Here is a 20846-nt window from a genome sequence, read left to right on the forward strand (position 1 = left end):
TTTGCACTCTGGTTTCATTGTTTTCACTTATGTGTTACATATTCTGCGGAAGCTTGTTTTACAACTGTGTGACCCTCATGTGTTGCATATTCTGTGGATGCTTGGTTTACAAGTTTGTGACCCTCAAGTCTTGTGAAATATGGGTGTTGTCATTGTTTCACTTCAGAACTTCCGATATTAGGAAAAGAATAGTCTACAAAAATCTCTCTCTCTCTCTCTCTCCCTCACAAGCAATTAATGGCTAAAACAAATCTAATGATTTTGATGATGATTTATTGTATCTAAGGCACCAATACATAGAGAATATAATTTGTACAAATATGGCTAAATATTTTAAGGATTTACATTACCTACACGTATGTATCACAGGTGAGTTTCTCAATCACAACAACTCCATATCTAAATGGCTTCCTATACAACAAACAGGGATGATGAAAGGTACCTTGCCCTTACTGGCCCCTTGTTAACGTCGTAAGAATAAGAAGATATAACAAGAAATGGGGCTTGCAAGAAATATGCTTATTTTCCACAGGATAACAAATGGACTGGAGTTGAGTCTAACATTATCCTAATCGTTTGGACTAAGGTTAGTACTTTGTTTCCCTTTACTGCTGCACTTTTTAACATTTTCTTCACAGTTTCAACCTAATGCTAACACCTTATATGACCAAAATGCCTTAAATTTTTGGACTTCATTCTAACATTCACTTCACATATTTGGCTGAAGTCTAACAATCCTTCACAGCTTGGACTGCTGGCCTAGCATTTCCTTGACTAGTGAGACGGCGTATATTGACGTTCCAGGCGCTGCCATCACGCCATAACCACCATGACCGTAGTTATGGACAACCTGGAGATTGGAGTAAACACAGATAAAGGAATCAGAAATTGTACTTTCTGGGACGCACAGATTAAACTTTGCAAGATTTACTGGGTTCATCGACGACGCAAAACGAATGACAGTAGCCTATCGCAAAACAACACGCTCAAGTCGTTCAATAAAATCATAACCACGGCAAAATCTGTGAAACGAATAGCTTTCGAAAGACGAATTCCTAAAGTTGATCGTCATTTTGTTCACATTCCTAATTCAGATTGATCTTAGTTCCAGTGACATTCGTTTTTTTTTTCATTTACCCTTGTTTAAAATAAGCCTTCAACACTGCCGAACCAATCAATCACTTGGGAAGGATACTGGCGTTTCATGTGACCGGTGACAAGGTTAGTGCATACTATCATAGGCCGACCAGTTAGGCTAGTTCTGCGAGTCTTACAAAGTTAAAATGATAGGCCTTACATACGCATGTCAGTGACAAACTTTCTTCATACTCACGAAAAGTGATCAGCTGTGTAATTCGGAGCGGTGACGGTGTGTGTAACAGTGGAAGTTCTACAGAGTCAGGAAGTTGTCTTTCGAAGAATCGTTCCCGGGAAACATGGGAAACCATACTGTTTACAACTTTACAAAAGTGTTTAGTGTAACGCGCGTTTCTACAGAAAAATCTGTTATCCCTTGCACGGCTCCCCCTTCTGGGGTTCTCTTCCAACTAACTTCCAAGACTTGGAATGAGGTAGAGATTGCATGGTTCTTTTTTCTCTTTTGTCACTATGATAGGTATAAGTCGGGAGCAAAATTCAAACCAACTGGCTGATCCGCATAGTCTGGGGAAAAGATTAGTTTAACGTTGTGCCGGTGTTAACGGATACGCAGAAAGTATGCGCTAGGACGATACACCTCTAGTTCATTTACTTTTGAAGTCTATGACTTTCTTACACATTTGCAAATGGCATAAAGGTCAATGCTGATTTCAGGGTTGAAGTCCAAGCAAAAATTTTAAAAATCCTATCATCTCACATACGTTCTAAGAAAGTTTAGTTGAATTTGGGTAAATGGGCAGTTTAGGGTCAGTCAACCAGTCAAGATTGAGTCGATAACGGTTACGCCGTCAATATATATTTAAAAATATGCGTCCTCCGAAAGTGCAATAGCTCTAGCCATTATTGCAATTCATTATAACAAAGACAAAAGTTTTATTATATAAATTAAAACAAACTTATCCTTACCTTTAGGGTTTTCCCATTGTCAAACTTCATCAGTTCTTTCTCAACTCGAACGATGCCTCGATACGGACGTAGACCGACAGCTTCTTTCAAGACCTTTGGAAGATATGCAAAAGTAGGTTTATTGATATAATCTTAGCCCAGCCAACAGAGTTCAAACACCCAAGCCCGAATAGGAGAATTGGAAAGCCCTTTTAATGCCTGATACGAACAATGGTGTGCCACCGTGAGGCCGAGTATTTTTTATCTTGTTTAATTAAAAATTATGATTTATATATATATATATATATATATATATATATATATATATATATATATATATAATATACACTCAGTGCACATCTTGTCAATTATAATAAGAGCAGTTTATGTTAATTTTATTATTCTTTACAAATATGCTATTATGATGCCTTTTAAACTGCAATATGTCTATTTTTAATCAAAGACAAGAAAATTAACAGCAGGGGCAAGGGACAGGCTATTGAATGTCCTTGTGACCAAACATACACACCCATGATCAGTGCCCAAGACCACTCGCCATCCCAAATTGGAACCTAGCTGAACCCGGGAGGTGGCTGTGGATGGCTTTGGTACGTCTACGAGTGTTGATATAATTTTCACTGTACGGGATTTATCACCAATTAACGTATTAACGACTCACAACTTAGCAATGAAACACTTTAGTACAAAATCGCATCTCAGTCCATTTTACTAAATTTTACTCATTTTCTGTACTATATATATATATATATATATATATATATATATATATATATATATATATATATATAGTTATACATATGTATATATATATATATACATTAACACACACATATATATATATATATATATATATATATATATATATATATATATATATATATATATATATATATGTGTGTGTGTGTGTGTGTGTGTGTGTGTGTGTGTGTGTGTGTGTGCGTGCGTGTGTTATGTATGCAGTTTCATAAAATGCCTTAATCATAAAACACAGCATATACCGAAAAAGCAAAACATTTACTTGAAGCATACTGTTGCATTTAAATTTCATTTGATCTCTTTGATATATGTTATAAAGCTAAGTGAACTCCGTTTTTTTTTTCTTTTCTTTAAATTCGAGTTCTTTCCACAGCGTCTTTGCAAGCTAAAGCACATTAGACTCATTACAGCGGTAAAACTACACGTCAGCTACCACACAGGAATTTCGTGTTTACCTCCGCTTTTTGGAGTGACGGTAGGAAGTTGGTGCACCTCTCCCATATGGAAGCGGCGTCGTGTTTGCAAACTTCGGTGTTGTAGGAGTCAAACTGCCTCGTGCCCCCTAAGGTGATGGAATCGAATCCGGGCAGTATGTAGGTGTCGTAGTCCACGTAGTAGAAGTGTGTGATCCAAGGAGCTCGGACCTGTTACGAGGCGAGAATGAATTTAAAATGATGGAATGCGATGCGTATCCGTATTTTTTTCTTTATGAACTACTACCTCCTGCTGGTGCGTCCACGCGACAGCAAGACATGTTTTAAACTCGTTGGACACCTTATCTCACTCATATCAGAAACAGGTTGATAACAAATCGACCGTCAATGGAAAATGAGACTGGCAAATGTTGGACAATTGTATATTACACTAGTCTGGACAAGTGCTAAGTTGTTGACCCGTAGGCAGCATGGGTTTGAGCAATTAACAAACCAGTATTATCACATTTCAAACTATATACAGGCCTCCATTTCTCCCTTGAATCTTTACGGAAGCCTCGGGTGCACCCAAAATCTTTGCTTCCATTTCACACTACATTGGCACAATAACAAGGTGGAAAAAGCAGTTGCAAGTAATAGGGCCTCTTTGTTCACTAGCATGTCAATATTGAATCATGTAGTGCGGATTTGGTGTTTGTGACAACGAAATCTGAAACGCTTTAGACATGTCGATAGATTTATGTAGGGTAATTGCCCTTAAATCTCTCTGACCTTGTCACCTTCAGACATGTCAGATGTATCTTAGGTAATTGCCCATAAATCTCTCTGACCTTGTCACATAAAAGTCTCAAGTCTGTTGTATGTACGTATACCACAGTGTCTCCGACATGTTTTGCTATAGTGTGGACGCTCCCTTGAACACGCCGTCGTCTGTTCTGGGTTCATCCACGCACTCTCACCACTGGCTCCTTTATAAGCGTGCCTCGGTACCAGGTTCGGGATGATACATATCGTCTCTAGGGTTGGAACTAGCCTTCTTCACCCTTGCTTACTTTGCCGTCATCTTTAACGGTATGAGTATACTGATAATATAATAAAAATAACAGAGCAGAGCTGACTACTAATTTGTATTAAGTAATTCATATAATTCCCCAAATAGGCAGAAGACTTTGCTCAGAAAATGAGTACCTATGCAATATCCCCAGCCATTCTTAATTATATTTTGATACTTTAACATCTTTAAACAAGTTTACACAGTGTTTACCTTAAACACCTGGCCTCTCATAGGCGTCACAGAGTTGTCACCAACCAAGTCTTTTGCCCCAAACCCACAGCAGTTGCAGACGATGTCGTAATCGCCAGCGAGCTCCTCCAAGCTGTTTAAGTACCGTTGGATGATTTGTCCTCCCTGTTCCTGGAATCTGGAATATAAAAAGAAAAGCCCGAAGCTGTCATTTAAGTATTGAATTATCGTATCAGTATTCCTTTCAGAATACTTACAAATCAACTCTTCATTTCACTAAGAGCTTTCATTCATCTGTCCCCTTTAGGGGGGTTAGTGCCGTCAGTGCAGCTCGCGCGGTGCACTGTAGGCTTTACTTAAGGTTCTTTGCAGCGTCCCTTCGGCCCCTAGCTGCAACCCCTTTCATTCCTCTTACTGTACCTCCGTTCATATTCTCTTTCTTCCATCATACTTTCCACCCTCTCCTAAAAATTGATTCATAGTGCAACTGCAAGATTTTCCTCCTATTACACCTTTCAAACATTTTTACTGTCAATTTCCGTTTCAGCGCTGAATGACTTCTATGGGTCCCAGCGCTTGGCCCTTGGTCCTAAATTCTATATTATATTCTATTCTATCCCTAATTCATCTCTCATACTCCTCTCAGTAGCCAATCGTACACTATTTGTGTTTAAAAGAACGAATCAACTACGCAAACGAGATTGTGTAGGAAAAGAAATATGTAATTTAAGTGAAGTCTCAACAGCTGGTAACTTATCAAGTTAGTGACAGAACGCTATGCAGAGCAAGGGTTATGTGCCAACATCTGGTGCTCAGGATAAAATCATAATTTTTCCTCGTCTTAGGAATATGTAAACAAAAGATCCTGATGAGTGTTCTATGAAAAAAAAATCGAGATTAACTGTTTCATAACTAGAGTGGAGTGTTGCTCTTCTACCTATCGTAATCTGCCAAAGATGCAAAACATGTTGTATATAGCGGCAAGATTAATATAGGGTGTTGCACGTCGCAACTCATGCACTGTTAGAGTTGCACTGGCTACCTACAAAGCTTGGATAATACTTAATATATATAATGACTCGACAGTCTATCAAGACTGGGTGTCCAAAATATATGAGAGACTTTCTGCGCAAAATACAGCCAACGGATGGAGTCAACACAAGAATAGCTACAGTTATTCGAGCCAAGACGCAATTTGAACGTTGTCAGAGCCTTTAAATTTGCCGCTCCAAGACTATACTGTACAATAAACTCCCACTTCATACAAGGAGGACTAAAAACACAAAGTCTTTCCAGGAAAAACTAGACTCCTATTCTCACAGTGTTATGACAGTGTGGATTTGAAAATCAATATGGAGTGCGCCGTATAAATTTTAGAATTTCACTGCATTATTACTGTGTATATGACGAATGAGGTCGCGGATCTTAGAGAAAAAGGAAGAAGAAGAAGAAGAAACACTATCAGGAATTACTTCCATGACTGTTATGTAGTACAGGGGCCTATTTAGAAATATACCAGTCTTGAGGGAGTGAAGAGTGAAAACATACACAAAAAATTACCGGTAAATTGTATCTGCGATGTGTGTTGATTGGGAAGCACTGAAAAGCGGTACAGAACTTGATTTGGTCAAGAAGAAGAGGAAGGAGAATACTAAGAACTGTCTCCTGATTGCTGAGTCTGCAGATAATGAGCGGGGTGTTAAAGAAAGCAAGGAAGACGCAGATGAGGCCTCGCGAGGAATTCGTGCTGCTGACATTAGGTTTTCAGAGAAGAAAATATATATATATATATATATGAATTTTAAAACCAAACGGGAGATAGACGACGCCGCGTGTAAGAGTGGTAATGCTGACAACGTAACTACAAAAATGTAAAGAAGCTTTCACCTAAAATTCTATGTAATATTTCGAGTGAAGATTCAAAAGAAAATCTTATAAGTTACCTGATTGCAAGAAGTACTTGTAAAATGTCGAGAATATTAAAACACGATTTCAAGTATGTTCGATAAACCAGCCACTGGGAAGAATGGCCTTACTTAATAAAATGTGATACTGTTGTCAGAGACTCAATTCATAACAACCGTGATAAGATAAAGATACAGTGAGAGACATGACTGAAAAAGACAGATATCACGTCACCGTGTTTTTTTTTAAAGGTGTGGTCCCACAGAACATGGTAGAGAGAGAGAGCATGATTTGACAAATATGCAGTGAATCATAAAAGAAGGAATTGTAATTCACTGTTAAAATTTTCAAAAACTGCATGAGATTTCATGACTCTGAAATAAGTCATGCGGTAAAAGAGATATGAAGGGATAGTCAAGAGGATAATAGTGTGAGTTACATATCAAATGAGATTTCACAAATATTGAATCTAGAGCGATACTTTGGAACATTTGGAAAATGTGTCCCAAGACTGTCTGAAGAAGGTATTAAAGGCATTCATGTTTAGTGACTGCCACACTGGCGAAAACTAGGCAGGTGGCGATTACTGTATAATCAACTCTCTCTCTCTCTCTCTCTCTCTCTCTCTCTCTCTCTCTCTCTCTCTCTCTCTCTCTCTAAGCTGTAGGTCCCGTTGCTAAGTAACCAATTGGTTCTTAGCCAAGTAAAATAAGTCTAATCCTTCGGGCCAGCCCTAGGAGAGCTGTTAATCAGCTCGGTGGTCTGGTAAAACTAAGGTACACTTATTCTTTGTTCTCCTTACATTCTAAATAAACATAACAGCTTAACTGTCAATTTAAACCTAACGACCTTGACATAACTGGATTTACATGAAAAACCATATATATATGTATGTGTATGTATGAATGTATGTATTACACACCCAACCTTCGTTTCACAGCTATTTGGTTCTTAGCCAAGTAAAATAAGTCTAATCCTTCGGGCCAGCCCTAGGAGAGCTGTTAATCAGCTCGGTGGTCTGGTAAAACTAAGGTACACTTATTCTTTGTTCTCCTTACATTCTAAATAAACATAACAGCTTAACTGTCAATTTAAACCTAACGACCTTGACATAACTGGATTTACATGAAAAACCATATATATATATATGTATGTGTATGTATGAATGTATGTATTACACACCCAACCTTCGTTTCACAGCTATTTGGTTCTTAGCCAAGTAAAATAAGTCTAATCCTTGGGGCCAGCCCTAGGAGAGCTGTTAATCAGCTCGGTGGTCTGGTAAAACTAAGGTACACTTATTCTTTGTTCTCCTTACATTCTAAATAAACATAACAGCTTAACTGTCAATTTAAACCTAACGACCTTGACATAACTGGATTTACATGAAAAACCATATATATATGTATGTGTATGTATGAATGTATGTATTACACACCCAACCTTCGTTTCACAGCTATTTGGTTCTTAGCCAAGTAAAATAAGTCTAATCCTTCGGGCCAGCCCTAGGAGAGCTGTTAATCAGCTCGGTGGTCTGGTAAAACTAAGGTACACTTATTCTTTGTACCTCTGAACCAGAATACGATCGCGTGCAACTTACTTGCGAGTCATGTAAGGCAGGAACCTCCTGCATTCTGTCAGGATGGTGACGATGTAAGACCCGTATTTCATTTTGTATTGATCCAGTTCCTTCTGCGTGCACGGGCGGTATTCCTCCACCACGGGTTCCATGAGAAAATTCTGCAACAGAAAGACTATAAATATCCCAGAAGCCCAGCTGTCAAATAGTATCGATCTGACGGGTGCAAGTTTAGGCAACAACGTTTGGTGTTGATGAATCTCGTCTGACTTCGAATTCGTTTTCGTGGTCAAGTCAGCGTGAGAGGAAGATGCTAAAACGGAAACTGACAGTAAAAGGTTTGAAAGATGTAACAGGAGGAAAACCTCGTAGTTGCACTATGAATCAATTGTTAGGAGAGGATGGACAGTAAGATGAAAGAAAGAGAATCTGAAAGGAGATGCAGTAAAAAGAACTAAAGGGGTTGCAGCTGTGGGACGAAGGTACGCTGCAAAGAATCTTAAGTAACACAGTAAATCACAAATTCACCCCCGTAAGTGGGTGGGGGACAGGGGTGGTCCGCCAGTGCACCTCATGAGGAGCACTGTCGGACCACCCCCCACCAACCCTGTGATTTACTGTTAAGTGAAAACAAATAAGCGTAGCCTATACGTATGTATATACAGTCTTACTGCATGCTAAGGCTGGTTTTCCAAACATTCTAAAATGCAGTCGAGAAATGTCATAAAATTCTTGTTTTGCTTGCGTGCCTGTTCTTATTACTTCTTTCTCTATTCTTTCTTTCTTTCCTCCGTTCTCTCTTTTCTTCACGCTCTCACGAGATCTCTGACATGATTTCCAATTGAAACTGTCATGAAATTCGTGAGTGTCAAACCAGACATTAAGTTAAAGATTCAAGATTAACATCAATGTCTGTTCTGTTCTGTTCTGATGCTAACCTTAATTTGGGTTCTAAAGGTAAGCACAGGTGTTAAAAATACCTATTTTTAGCACTTTTAAATATGGTTATTTTTCTCTATGCACTTCACGTTCACGTCACTTTACTTGTGCTTTTCCCTGAGAGAGAGAGAGAGAGAGAGAGAGAGAGAGAGAGAGAGAGAGAGAGAGAGAGAGAGAGAGAGAGAGAGAGAGAGAATTTACCTTTACAATTTTTGGCTGATTCGAGGAGAACATGTAGCCAGGGGCCCGTTTCACTCCCGCTTCGTCTGCGTCTTCAGAATTCAGAATCTTCTTGTAGTAGTCGTAAGAATCTTTCAGCCATTTCCTACAAAACGGGAGAAGATCGGTCTTATGTTACACACACACACACACATATATACTGTATATGTGTGTGTGTGTAATTGTAATAGTCACAATGCCCTCTTAACTTTTCGAATTCTTCGCGCTTCTTTGGATATGCTTAAGGCTTTGTAATGACAAAAGTATCCAAAAAAGCGCGAAGGATTCGAGAAGTTAAGAGGGTATTGTGGCTATTACCATTACATATGTATCTGGTAAAAAGTGACCAGTAGATTCCACACACACACACACACACACACACACACACACACACATATATATATATATATATATATATATATATATATATATATATATATATATATATATATATATATATGAGTACAAAAAGCCACAATAATGTAAATGAGAGACTGTATTTTTTCAAAATACAAAGAAGGGGTTTGCAAAATACAGTCTCTCATTGACATTATTGTGGCTTTTCATTCATTATTTCCAGTCGCAATATAGTGATGCACCATATATATATATATATATATATATATATATATATATATATATATATATATATATATATATATATATATATATATATATATAGTTTACACAAATGTTATCCGACTGTTTTTCTATGAACTATGAACTATAAGAATACCTGGTAATGCATTATCCCTCTTCATGTACCCCATGACATTATTGATTATAGTACAGAGGCTCAACTGATGAAGTTGGCTCCACAGTGTAGCTGGCAATTTCTCTGGGCTTAGGAAACGAAAAGCTGTAAATACGTTGCACAAAGTATGTTTGCCTCATGACAAATGAATGTTAATTAACCACATTGTGGAGTTTCCAGGCGTCTCCTTGTCTTGCCGTGAATTGTACTGAAATTCAGGAAGACAAATATTTCCGGTAGTATTAAATTTTTTTGATAAATATAAATGGGAGTGGTTAAGAAGTTTAACCTTGTACACTTTATTCTCATGAAGTGGTAATGTTTTATCTCTATCATGAATAGAAAGAATACAATTTTCATTCGTTTCACTGTAAAGAGAAAAGAAAATTCTTATATTAACACAAAAGAATAAACATGGTTTATCATTCCTAGCAGGTCAGCAATCTGTGAACGAAAACATGACATAACAGAACACCCATTTCCACCAATTTACACAAATCAGTTATTAATCATTACAGTATCGACTGATTATCATAACAAATGGAATCACTTTCGATCACTTTAAGAAATAATCGTCCTGATTTATTTAAAGGACGACCACCCAGATTCTTTTCTCGCCTTCACGACGCCATGACGTCAGAGATAGCGAACCCAACACAAAAGAAAAACTTACTCGGTAATTTCTCGGTTGGGTCCTTGGAATTGCAACCCGGGACGATAGAGTCCCGCGGCCACATCGCTGACGGTGTCCTGCCCGAACCTGTCGGCGATTATCGTGACAGAAGCCCCTGGGATGGCCTCCTGAAGAAGGTTGGCTGAAGTCAAGCCCACCACTCCGGCTCCTACGACAGCTATTCGCACCATTTCTGTAACACGAAGGCGCTGGTTAGGCGTTTGCAGGATCATGGCTAGAGAATGTGTGTGTGTGTGTGTGTGTGTGTGTGTGTGTGTGTGTGTGTGTGTATATATATATATATATATATATATATATATATATATATATATATATATATATATATATATATATAAAAAGTTAAGTATACTTTAGTTTAACCAGAGCACTGAGCTGATTAACAGAACTCCTAGGGCTGGCCCGAAGGATTAGATCTATTTTACGTGGCTAAGAACCAATAGGTTACTTAGCAACGGCACCTACAGCTTATTGTGGAATCCGAACCACATTGTAACGGGAAATGAATTTCTATCACCAGAAATAAACTCCTCCAATTCTTCATTGGCCGGTCGGAGAATCGAACGCGGTATATATATTGTATATTAGTGTGAGATGTAGATGTGATAAAAAGGTTGATGCAGATGAAAAGTTGGATCGGAATATTTTGAGATGGCTCAGTCGTGTGGCAAGAATGAACAATATGTTGGTGAAAAGTGCTTCATTCAGAAGAGTTATTTGGGGGGAAAGAGAGGTTGGAATGGGGGAAAGAATGCGGTTGGACACATGGGCTGAAGGAGGTGTTGGAAGGGAACGGCCTTAATATTCAGGAAATGCGAGAGCACCTGCGTGATGGTGTGGATGACGTAGTGTGTTGGGGTTGGGGAGCTACTGAGCATTTTGTGTTGTTGTAGTTGTATGAAGCGTCTGCTGTTGTGAGTTCTTCATTGGTTGGGTCGATATCGTACTCGGCTGGCACTCTGCTGGTCCCGCGTTCGATTCTCCGGCCGGCCAATGAAGAATTAGAGGAATTTATTTCTGGTGATAAAAATTAATTTCTCGCTATAATGTGGTTCGGATTCCACAATAAGCTGTAGGTCCCGTTGCTAGGTAACCAATTGGTTCTTAGCCACGTAAAATAAGTCTAATCCTTCGGGCGCCAGCCCTAGGAGAGCTGTTAATCAGCTCAGTGGTCTGGTTAAACTAAGGTATACTTAACTTATCGCTGTTGTGGGAGTTTGCACAGGTTGTTTTTCCAGTTCAGTAGTTTAGGTATGAATGCAGCAGTGCTCACCGTATTGTTTTTTCTTGGATGTCACCTGCTGTTAGGAGAAATGGCCTAATGTTTTAAAAAATATATAGCAGCTTATGAGAACGGAAGGACAGTTAACGTGTTCATTACGCTGGTAAACTTTATTTCCAAAACCTAACGTTTGAAGACGATCTGTAGCCCATTTTCAAACTTGCAAAGGTATAAATACACTATGTTAAAACAACGTCAGACGTAAAAATGTTCAGTAAAAGTATACAAGATACATTTAGAATATGACAGAAACGGAGAGAATGTACACTGACTGACGAACAAGAGATTCTGAGTTCTAGTGAATTTCGAATGTTAAAATCTTCATATTTAATACTGTATTTCCATTCTTGGACGTGACTTCAACTTCACGGCCATGAGGCAGTTCGCACCACATTCAGAGTCTAATTCCACCTCCAAAAGCTTAATGGTGGAGCCCACGTACTTTCCCAGGCCGCATCTGGGAAATTAATCTGACAAATGACTGGAAGCTTGTAGGCATCCCAAAGATGTGTAATTAAACACGAAAGTGATTGGTAACTGAATTTCTTCCTGTCATTTTCCTGTTGAATTTGCGCGTCTTGACGATATGCGTGTTAAATGATGATGGAAATACAAAGAAAGAATGAGAATTCCAAATCCTAGAACGGTATGAAGTTTCTTCGGCGCAATCGAGTTTTCTGTACAGCCGCTACAGCGTATAATCAAGGCCACCGAAAATAGATATGCCTTTCGGTTGCCTCGGTATAATGCTGTATGAGCCGCGGCCCATGGAACTTTAACCACGGCCCGGTGGTGGCATATCCTATATCGTTGCCAGAAGCACGATTATGGCTGACTTTAACTTAATATAAAATAAAAACTACTGTGGCTAGAGTGATGCAATTTGGTATGTTTGATGAGTGGAGGGTGGATGATCAACATACCAATTTGAAGCCCTCTAGCCTCAGTAGTTTTTCAGATCTGAGGGCGGACAGAAAAAGTGCTGACAGAAAAAAGTGCGGACGGACAGATAAAACTGGCAAAATAGTTTTCTTTTGCAGAAAGCTAAAAGAGTAGAAGCAATTACCGAATAGGAATTAGACGTTGAAGTTGGGTTCATTTGACCTTTATTTGAATATTGCCGGCACTTACAGATCTTGTTCAATAATTTAATGACAGGTCACGAATGTTTATACAGTAGTTGTTCTTCATTTTTCATCGTTCTTGTTTTGTTTTACAATTTTCCTTTAATTATCACTAAATCAATCGTTCAATCAAACGTTCATTCTCATGTATAAGTGATCTAGTAACAGGTATCAAGATACTTAATCAAATAGTTACTAGATAAACAATCTTTTCGAAAGAAATTTGGAAAAAAATTGTTCAATATGAAAAATGAGAAGTTCTGTCCACAGTTCAAGGAGCCGAATCCTGGCGAATAAAGGACGGGAAGCAAAACAGATTCAGGGTTATCGTTGCATCTGAGGCGCGCAATTGGCTTGGGGCGCTTTGGGGTAGCTAGTTACCCGAAAAATCTATTGTGTCTCTGTTGACCTAAAGCAGTGTATTATGAATCTGGTGATTAGTTGATTGTGGCGAGGGAAAAGACGTAAAGCGCCATGAATTTAGAAATGGAATCGTTATCACTAAATGAAGGACTGTGAAACAGCATGATATAAAAAAAAAACAGATTTAGCCGGGAAGAGGTGTCGACCTTGTTTGGCGCAAGGAGAAGAGATGAGTTACATAATGCGACCAAACAAGAGGAGTCGACTTCCTTCTCGAGAGAGGAAGAAGATCCTACTCGACCCACATCAAACACGAATCGATCAAAGGAGGAAGAGAAGAGAGAAATGGAGAAAGGCAGCAAATATCCAAATTTAAGGACGAATTGAGTAATAAAATGCAACCATTTAAATCAACTGCTAATGCGAATGAAAAGTTGGAATACTTGAATGCTTTGGGGATAGGGAAGGCTCCGCAGGTTTAGCCGATAACCAAGCTTATATCAACACGAATCTCCCGCACATGAGCGCTCACATGTCCAGCCCAAGGCATCCTGTTCGTAAGGGCAAAATGCAGGCTTCATCTAATGACTATACAACAAACTCCCCACTGAAGAACCTGTTCTTTGAGCAACGACTATGCGCAGTCTTAAACGACGAAGATAATTGATGAATGTTGGTAGCCTCCTAAATCAGTGAGCTGTTCCCTGCAACAAATTCGACTATTTTTTTATGAGTGTGAAACTGGAATATAAAATTGAGGCCAAAGGCCAAGTGCTGGGGTTTACGAGGTCATTCAGCGTGGAAAACAATGTTGAAACAATTGTTAGGAGAGAGTTGAAAGTAAGATGGAAGGAAGATAATATGAACGGAGGTAAGTAAAAGGAATGAAAGGGGCTGCAGCTAGGGGTCTAAGGAACGCTGCAGAGAACTTTAATTACTGTAATGCCTGTACTGCACAGATTGAGCTCCTCTGATGGCACTAACCCCCTCCAGGAATGTGAGTTTGTGCATTTTTGTGTGCTATTTTCCTACTATATACCATTCCATCATATCCCTGAGGTGGGAACCAGAAGGGTAGAGCACCTTGGTTCTCATCAAGGTTCTGCAAAGCTGGGCCGACTGGTCGGGGGCAGACCAGCAATCAAACAGTAATCTTGCGAATGCAAGCCCAGTGTTTCTAATATATATATATATATATATATATATATATATATATATATATATATATATATATATATATATATATGTATGTATGTATGTATGCATACATATATATATATATATATATATATATATATATATTTTTTTTTTAGCTGAATCTCATATATATATATATATATATATATATATATATATATATATATTATATATATATGTGAGAGAGAGAGAGAGAGAGAGAGAGAGAGAGAGAGAGAGAGAGAGAGAGAGAGAGAGAGACTCAGCTAAAAGTCATATCTCACTGAAAATCACGAGGTGTACATTGAGGACCTTGTGACCATTGACTCCGTTTGCCAGTATAGGAGTAACTTTCCTTGGCATTTTTATTGATGTCAACAGTGTACTTGCTAAATGCAGCCAGCTCAGTCTGGATAGATGCTTCTTTCATGACACTGAAGGTCATGTGAGACTATGCAGACAAGGCAGTGATTGCTTGGTGCGGCGCAGGTTTTGCAAATGGTTTAACAACTACGTTTATAGGTTGTTATGGATGAGTTAGGGGAAAAAACAGCTGCAGCTGCAAGTTTGTGGTATAAGAGAAAATGCCACGAATTGGAGGTAAATCATTTGTGCAATGACTCAACACTAAACTGGTGTGAGCTGGTAAAAATATGAATGCATTTGCAAGGGAAGGAAGCTAAACGGTTGCAGGTAAGCAAAAAAGACCAACGCAAGTGTTAAAATATCATAATTAATATTGGAAACATTACGAGGAATGTGAAAGAGAAAACAAGAGGGTCTGGAGAAAGGAAGAACAGCACAAATATGATGTGTGCGGCAAGAACAAAAAAAATGTGAACACCATAACTTAAATAATAGAAAATAATGTTGCCTGGACAAATGTTCGTTCAGTCTCCACGTAGTCCCCAAAAATTAATAGATCTGCTCCGCCCATTCCCACAAAATTTCTGCTTGTTTTACATCTGTCTGTCAAAGAAGTTGAAAGAGGGCTGTTTTCAGCAAAGTCTACGTTTGTGTTCTCGCAAGATATTTCAAAAACGAGAGAAGAGAATGATACACCTTTGGGAAAAATCACAATAGTGTTGATGATTTGTTGGCATGAAAGCAACCTTATCCCTTCATTATTTATTGTTCACGCATAGTCAGTTTCTTTATTCACTGTTACATGGAAGTGGCAGGGAAATGCTTCATACCGAGCGCCCTAGAGCAGTGGTTCCCAACCTATGGTCCGGGGACCGGTGCTGGTCCGTGGTGTATGATTTGCTGGTCCGCCAAATTGCTTTACTTGTTACTAATCATTTTATTCATAATCTAAGAAAAATAATAATCTGTCAAAACTAACTTTATATATTTTCAATAAAGACTAAATATAGAAACAGACTGAATATAAAATCGCCACTTCGTCTTGCACTTAGTGACATTGAACGACGTCTTGAGAAACTTGTTTCAGCAAAGCAAGCACAGAAATCTCACTAATTTAGCTACTCTGGTTAAGCTAACTATTGAGTGTTTTTGATTGCCTTTATATTAAGACCCTCTTGGATTTCTGAGTCTTAAATACACTCAAGAATCGGTTACATTATGAATTATAAGTTTTGCACAAACATGAAATTATATAAAATTTGAATGGTAAAATATGAAGCATGATTTGGATGAGTATAGGCCTATTTCTCATTTCATTTGTTAAACATGAAATATTACATTTTGGTGTATTGATAGTTCCTTGCAATACAACTGAATACATGAATCTGTCACCATGACTCCCATTTCTACTGTAGTATTTTTTTTTTTACCACCATGGCATGCATTTGATTTGGAATTTTCTTTAATCAATTTACTTTTTATAATGTGAAACACATAATATACATTATGATTACATGGCATTCTCGCATAGAAATTTGAATTGCTAAAAAAATAAATAATGCTGAGGATATGTGCATTTGTTATACCTTTGATTGTTTTTGATGATTATTTGGACTAATTAAATGCCAGTGTATCCCTGGATGTATGTACTGGTCCGCAGAATTTTTTGTACTCTCTTGACTGGTCCGTGCAGTTGAAAAGGTTGGGAACCACTCCTAGAGCGACATCGACTCTTACGCTGTAGAACGACTGACTTGATTCTGTCCCAGCCAAATTTCGGAGCCCGAAACCATCAGTAAAAAAGATAAGTAATAAGTACCATTACATATCATTTTGCAAAGTCATCGACATAACGAACGAAATCATAAAAAAATAAATGACAGAGAGAGGCTTGCTTATAGTTGTGGCACTAAAAGGCGTGTCGTCGTTTATTCAACAAAAGATAATAAAACAAAAAGCCTACCTAACTGTGAAATTTACAGCTGGAACGTCTGATCTGTCCTGTCCTCCTTTGTAAAAGTAAGGTCAGAAAAATCTCCCGCTCCGGTGCGTAAGCGACTGAGGCCAGGCCTGCCACTAACGCTATACTAAACAACAAAATGAAAATCATACTGAAGACAGCGTGAGATCATATCTACTGCTCCTCCATTTTTTCTCTGGTTTTGGTAACGTTCCAAATTCATTCGATCGCATTTCTTCACCACTCGCAGTGATGATGGTAACGAGAGATATGAATTTTCCCGTATTTAAGTTGATGGGAAATCTGTTTTGTTTTGCTGGGAATGACACAATTTCAAGCTACCTCGGGCTGAAAGCAACGAAATTGAAAGAAACGTGTTAACCGAAACTCCTATTACAGCTATGCTTCTGAGTAACATTGATAGTATTTGGCGGAGTAGAAAATGCTCGATATGAAAAAAATTTTATATATATATATATATATATATATATATATATATATATATATATATATATATATATATATATATATATATAGCCTATGTGTGTGTGTGCCTGTAAAAGGCGTAAAAGGAGAGACGAGGCAGAAACAGGCGAAACAAAAAGTCTGGAAGTAAAAAGGAGCCTCTAATTATCTAATAGAAGACTTGGAATGTATAAAGAGATTGTTGGGCCGACACTCTTATATATTTCTGAAGCGAAATCCTTTGATATGTAGAAATCACGCCGAAGGTATGTACAGGTTATATAGGTGCAGTGTGAGTGATCCTGTTTTCAGCAAATATTTTGGGATGAGGTGCTATCCTGGTGCCCTCATACACAGTGGCTGCAGCCCTATGCAATAGGCAAACTCACTAGGTATTTAATTCACTGTTACGCAACGGGTGACACTGAACGGATTAACTCGGAGTCAGACTAAATCGGTTCCACCGACTTCGTGTCAGGTGTGCAAATAAAGTGAAGTGCGTCGGAGAAAATTATTTAAATTTGCTTTTTTCATGAACTTTTCCCGTTACCTGTGTCTTGTTCGTGGATCCGGTCGTTCTCGTGTGTACTGATACTCATATTTTCCTCGCCTGTACTCGAACTACTTGATTTTCTTTGGGTGCACTTGAATCACTGAATTTTGCTTTAGCATTATCGAGCTAAAAGGGTAACCGTCCAGTTTGTACTCGGACACAAGGTTTTACTTTTTGTATTCTTGAACGGCTGTTTCCATTGTTTGACCACGAGCCACTGAGGTTTCCTTGTCTGTGCTCGAACCGCGAATAGACTGATCTTTGTTTACCGAAATTTCTCCGGTAACTGACTTTTGCAGCGCAGTGTTTGAGTCCATGCCACTGGAATGCTAATAACTGGTTGAATCGAGTTGGTTATCGATTATCCAAGGTAGGCGACCATGCACGTGAAAAGAATTTATGACGTTTAGTACTAACTTTATTCTCTCTCTCTCGCAGTTCTTTCTTGTTTTACCCACTTCTGTTTGCCCAGCCATAGCTGGTTGGCTTCAGATTAAACTTGATACATCCCACCACTGCCTTGGCCTTAGGCCGGCTGTAAGTCTAAGAAGTTAAAGTGCATTGTATAATAGGCCTGACGTCGATCTGTGGGCTCACCAGCTAATCGAGATCTTTGGCCAATAAAATGAGAATCAGCTTTTAAGCATAATCGTCCTGGTATCACATAACACAGATCGAGGCTACGAACCGTGCATTTGTTCCTTGAGTTTATTATTATTATTATTATTATTATTATTATTATTATTATTATTATTATTATTATTATTATTATTCTAAAGACAGATAGGTCTTGGGTAGATTAGACAACCATTAAATGATACAGTGACCTTAAAAAACACGCCAAGATATAAATCCAAAAATTATCTTGTTCTGGTTAAACGAGCACTTTGTTGCATTGGTCTTCTCAGTATCTGCTGTATAAAACTTTCGCCGACGATAATGTTTATTTTTGCACCGGTCACATATACAGTATATATTATATATATATATATATATATATATATATATATATATATATATATATATATATATATGACATTCATTTCTTTCGCAATTACAGGGAATTTTAATGTAACCACCTATACTTCGGGCCTTTCTTCACCTCTTTCTGCTGATACCTTATTTCTTATAGAAACCGTATTATGTTTTAGGTATCGATGTACTCCTTTAACAGTACATCGCCTTTCCCTGTGATAAATATATTATAAAATGTTCATGGAAGTGCCAATTAAATTAGAGAAAAAGACTCAGCCCTAATATAACTTTTTTCAAGCGATGTAAGTGAATTTTAAAGTTCATTATACATATTTACTTTCGGTACAGTAACTGCAAGGACAAAATTAAACATGACCATTTCGCAATATGATTTAATTACTCTGAAATCGGCGGTACTAGAATACAAATAGTACTCGTTATCATTTACAAGTTTCCAAATGCTTATTCAATAATGTCACTGAGTACGAATCGACTAGGTGCCAGTCGACAAGGTTATGAGTTGACTTGTATTCTGCCGGTCTCGTCCGCCCATAATTAGTTTGCATTCTCGAGATATGGCAAAAAATACGTTACTGAAAAATGAGAGGCTCCGGGCACATCCGGCAACTATCAGTACAAGCAGGAACGTTTCATTTCAGATAAATAGTGCGCAGAATCTAGTTCGCGGGAAAATTTTAAATCTAAATGAAATATACGTCTGTTTCAATATTTTCTGTCTCTGTTGCTAAAGTGGTAGGCAGTTACTCATGTAGTAGTGTTTGGATAATTCGTAGAAAGTATTGTTCTTCTGCATTTAATGTTAAAAAATGCCATATGTAATACATACATAAAGCACGCGAAAATTATAAAATTACTCCCCCCTTAGTGATCTTCCTTTAGTCCTGATCGCAGTCACCTCTTATATATGAATTGTCCTTACTGACAATCTGAAGTCAGACTTTAATCTCTCTTATTTGTGTATGTGTGTTTATGTGTGTGTGTCCCATTGCAAACAATAAGCGAAATTCGTGCAATTTAGACCGGAAATTCCAAGACCCTGAACATTAACCGGGATCTACAGCACCTGCGCAACTTACAGTTCCGTATTGGCGATCTGAGTGAATCAAACGTGCAGGGTAATACTCTGCAATCTCTCCTAACAGTTTTAGTTCCAAATTTTACAGTACAGCGGAAGATTTTCATAACTCGACACTTCTTGTTTTCAGCATCATGCACAGAGTCGGAGAAGGTAAGACAAGTTTGTTGTTAAACCACCCCTTAAGTACATTACGTATTTATTCGCGACTTCGCATGCGCACACGGCGTTTATCTTTTTTTCTACATATTAGACATGGCCCTTCTAAGTATTACCAGTGTCACCTGGCACAGGCAATTGCACTTGGCTTCCGCTGGTTAAGACCCTGTTTATCATGAATCCAAATTAATCCACTTTCAATGCCTTGAAATTAAAAGAACTGATTATACAACAATCTACGAGAGTTGTTGATAGAATGCATACAAGACGCTACCTTGGGCAATTGCCGACCACAGATGGCTAACACCGAGAGATATAAATAACCAGCCATTTTTGAAGAAATCAAGTATGCTGATAAGTACTTACTTGAAGTGATATCAGACCATTGTGATGATGGTAAAAGCGAGATAGCCTTTAAGGTATTTGATAAACGGTAAAGTTAGCCTTGTTTATGTGATCTGAACCACTCATAGGAAGAGAGAACATGACGCACTGTTTATAAAACCCTTCTTACCCCGGGGCGTCTGGCCAACTAACTGATAATAGTCTCAGCCAAAAAATAATGTTTCTCGTTTTTTCCCATAATTTAAGATATTACCATAATCTGTCATTTTGACATAAATACACGTAAGGAAAACGTCTCTAAATATGGGGGAGCTCGTTGTACCAACTGTGTATTTTTCACAGCGATTGTACTGCAGTGACATAAGATCCTTTCCTTCACAGGTCAGTTTGCGAGTCAT

At 38.2% G+C, this 20846-nt stretch overlaps 1 protein-coding gene across 5 annotated transcripts; it reads right to left on the reverse strand.

Moving 5' to 3' along the window:
- Positions 1 to 256: 256 nt before the first annotated feature.
- Positions 257 to 20636, reverse strand: Daao1 (D-amino acid oxidase 1). Of its 5 annotated transcripts, XM_067106654.1 has the most exons (9): positions 16859 to 16983; positions 16482 to 16655; positions 10567 to 10759; positions 9122 to 9245; positions 8003 to 8142; positions 4519 to 4675; positions 3276 to 3464; positions 2065 to 2157; positions 257 to 850 (listed from the first exon to the last, which is right to left on the reverse strand). In XM_067106654.1, exons 3-9 carry the CDS (start codon positions 10755 to 10757, stop codon positions 740 to 742), a joined length of 1005 nt encoding a protein of 334 aa, XP_066962755.1. In that variant the 5' UTR covers positions 10758 to 10759; positions 16482 to 16655; positions 16859 to 16983; the 3' UTR covers positions 257 to 739. The 5 variants fall into 5 exon arrangements, with proteins under 5 accessions (XP_066962755.1, XP_066962753.1, XP_066962751.1 ...); XM_067106652.1 differs by lacking the exons at positions 16482 to 16655; positions 16859 to 16983 and adding an exon at positions 20470 to 20636; XM_067106650.1 differs by lacking the exons at positions 16482 to 16655; positions 16859 to 16983 and adding an exon at positions 17871 to 18220.
- Positions 20637 to 20846: the final 210 nt, after the last annotated feature.

The sequence above is a fragment of the Macrobrachium rosenbergii genome, chromosome 7 (assembly GCF_040412425.1).
Source record: "Macrobrachium rosenbergii isolate ZJJX-2024 chromosome 7, ASM4041242v1, whole genome shotgun sequence".
NCBI lineage: Eukaryota > Metazoa > Arthropoda > Malacostraca > Decapoda > Palaemonidae > Macrobrachium > Macrobrachium rosenbergii.

Bases quoted from the DNA above. Each gene is read 5' to 3' on its own strand.
- Daao1 (XM_067106650.1), bottom strand. From the start codon at position 17,919: ATGAGTATCAGTACACACGAGAACGACCGGATCCACGAACAAGACACA. The intron at 2,158-3,275 runs GTAAACACGAAA...TATCTTCCAAAG, and splicing joins CGTCACTCCAAAAAGCGGAG to GTCTTGAAAGAAGCTGTCGG. The intron at 851-2,064 runs GTAAGGATAAGT...TCCAATCTCCAG, and splicing joins ACAATGGGAAAACCCTAAAG to GTTGTCCATAACTACGGTCA.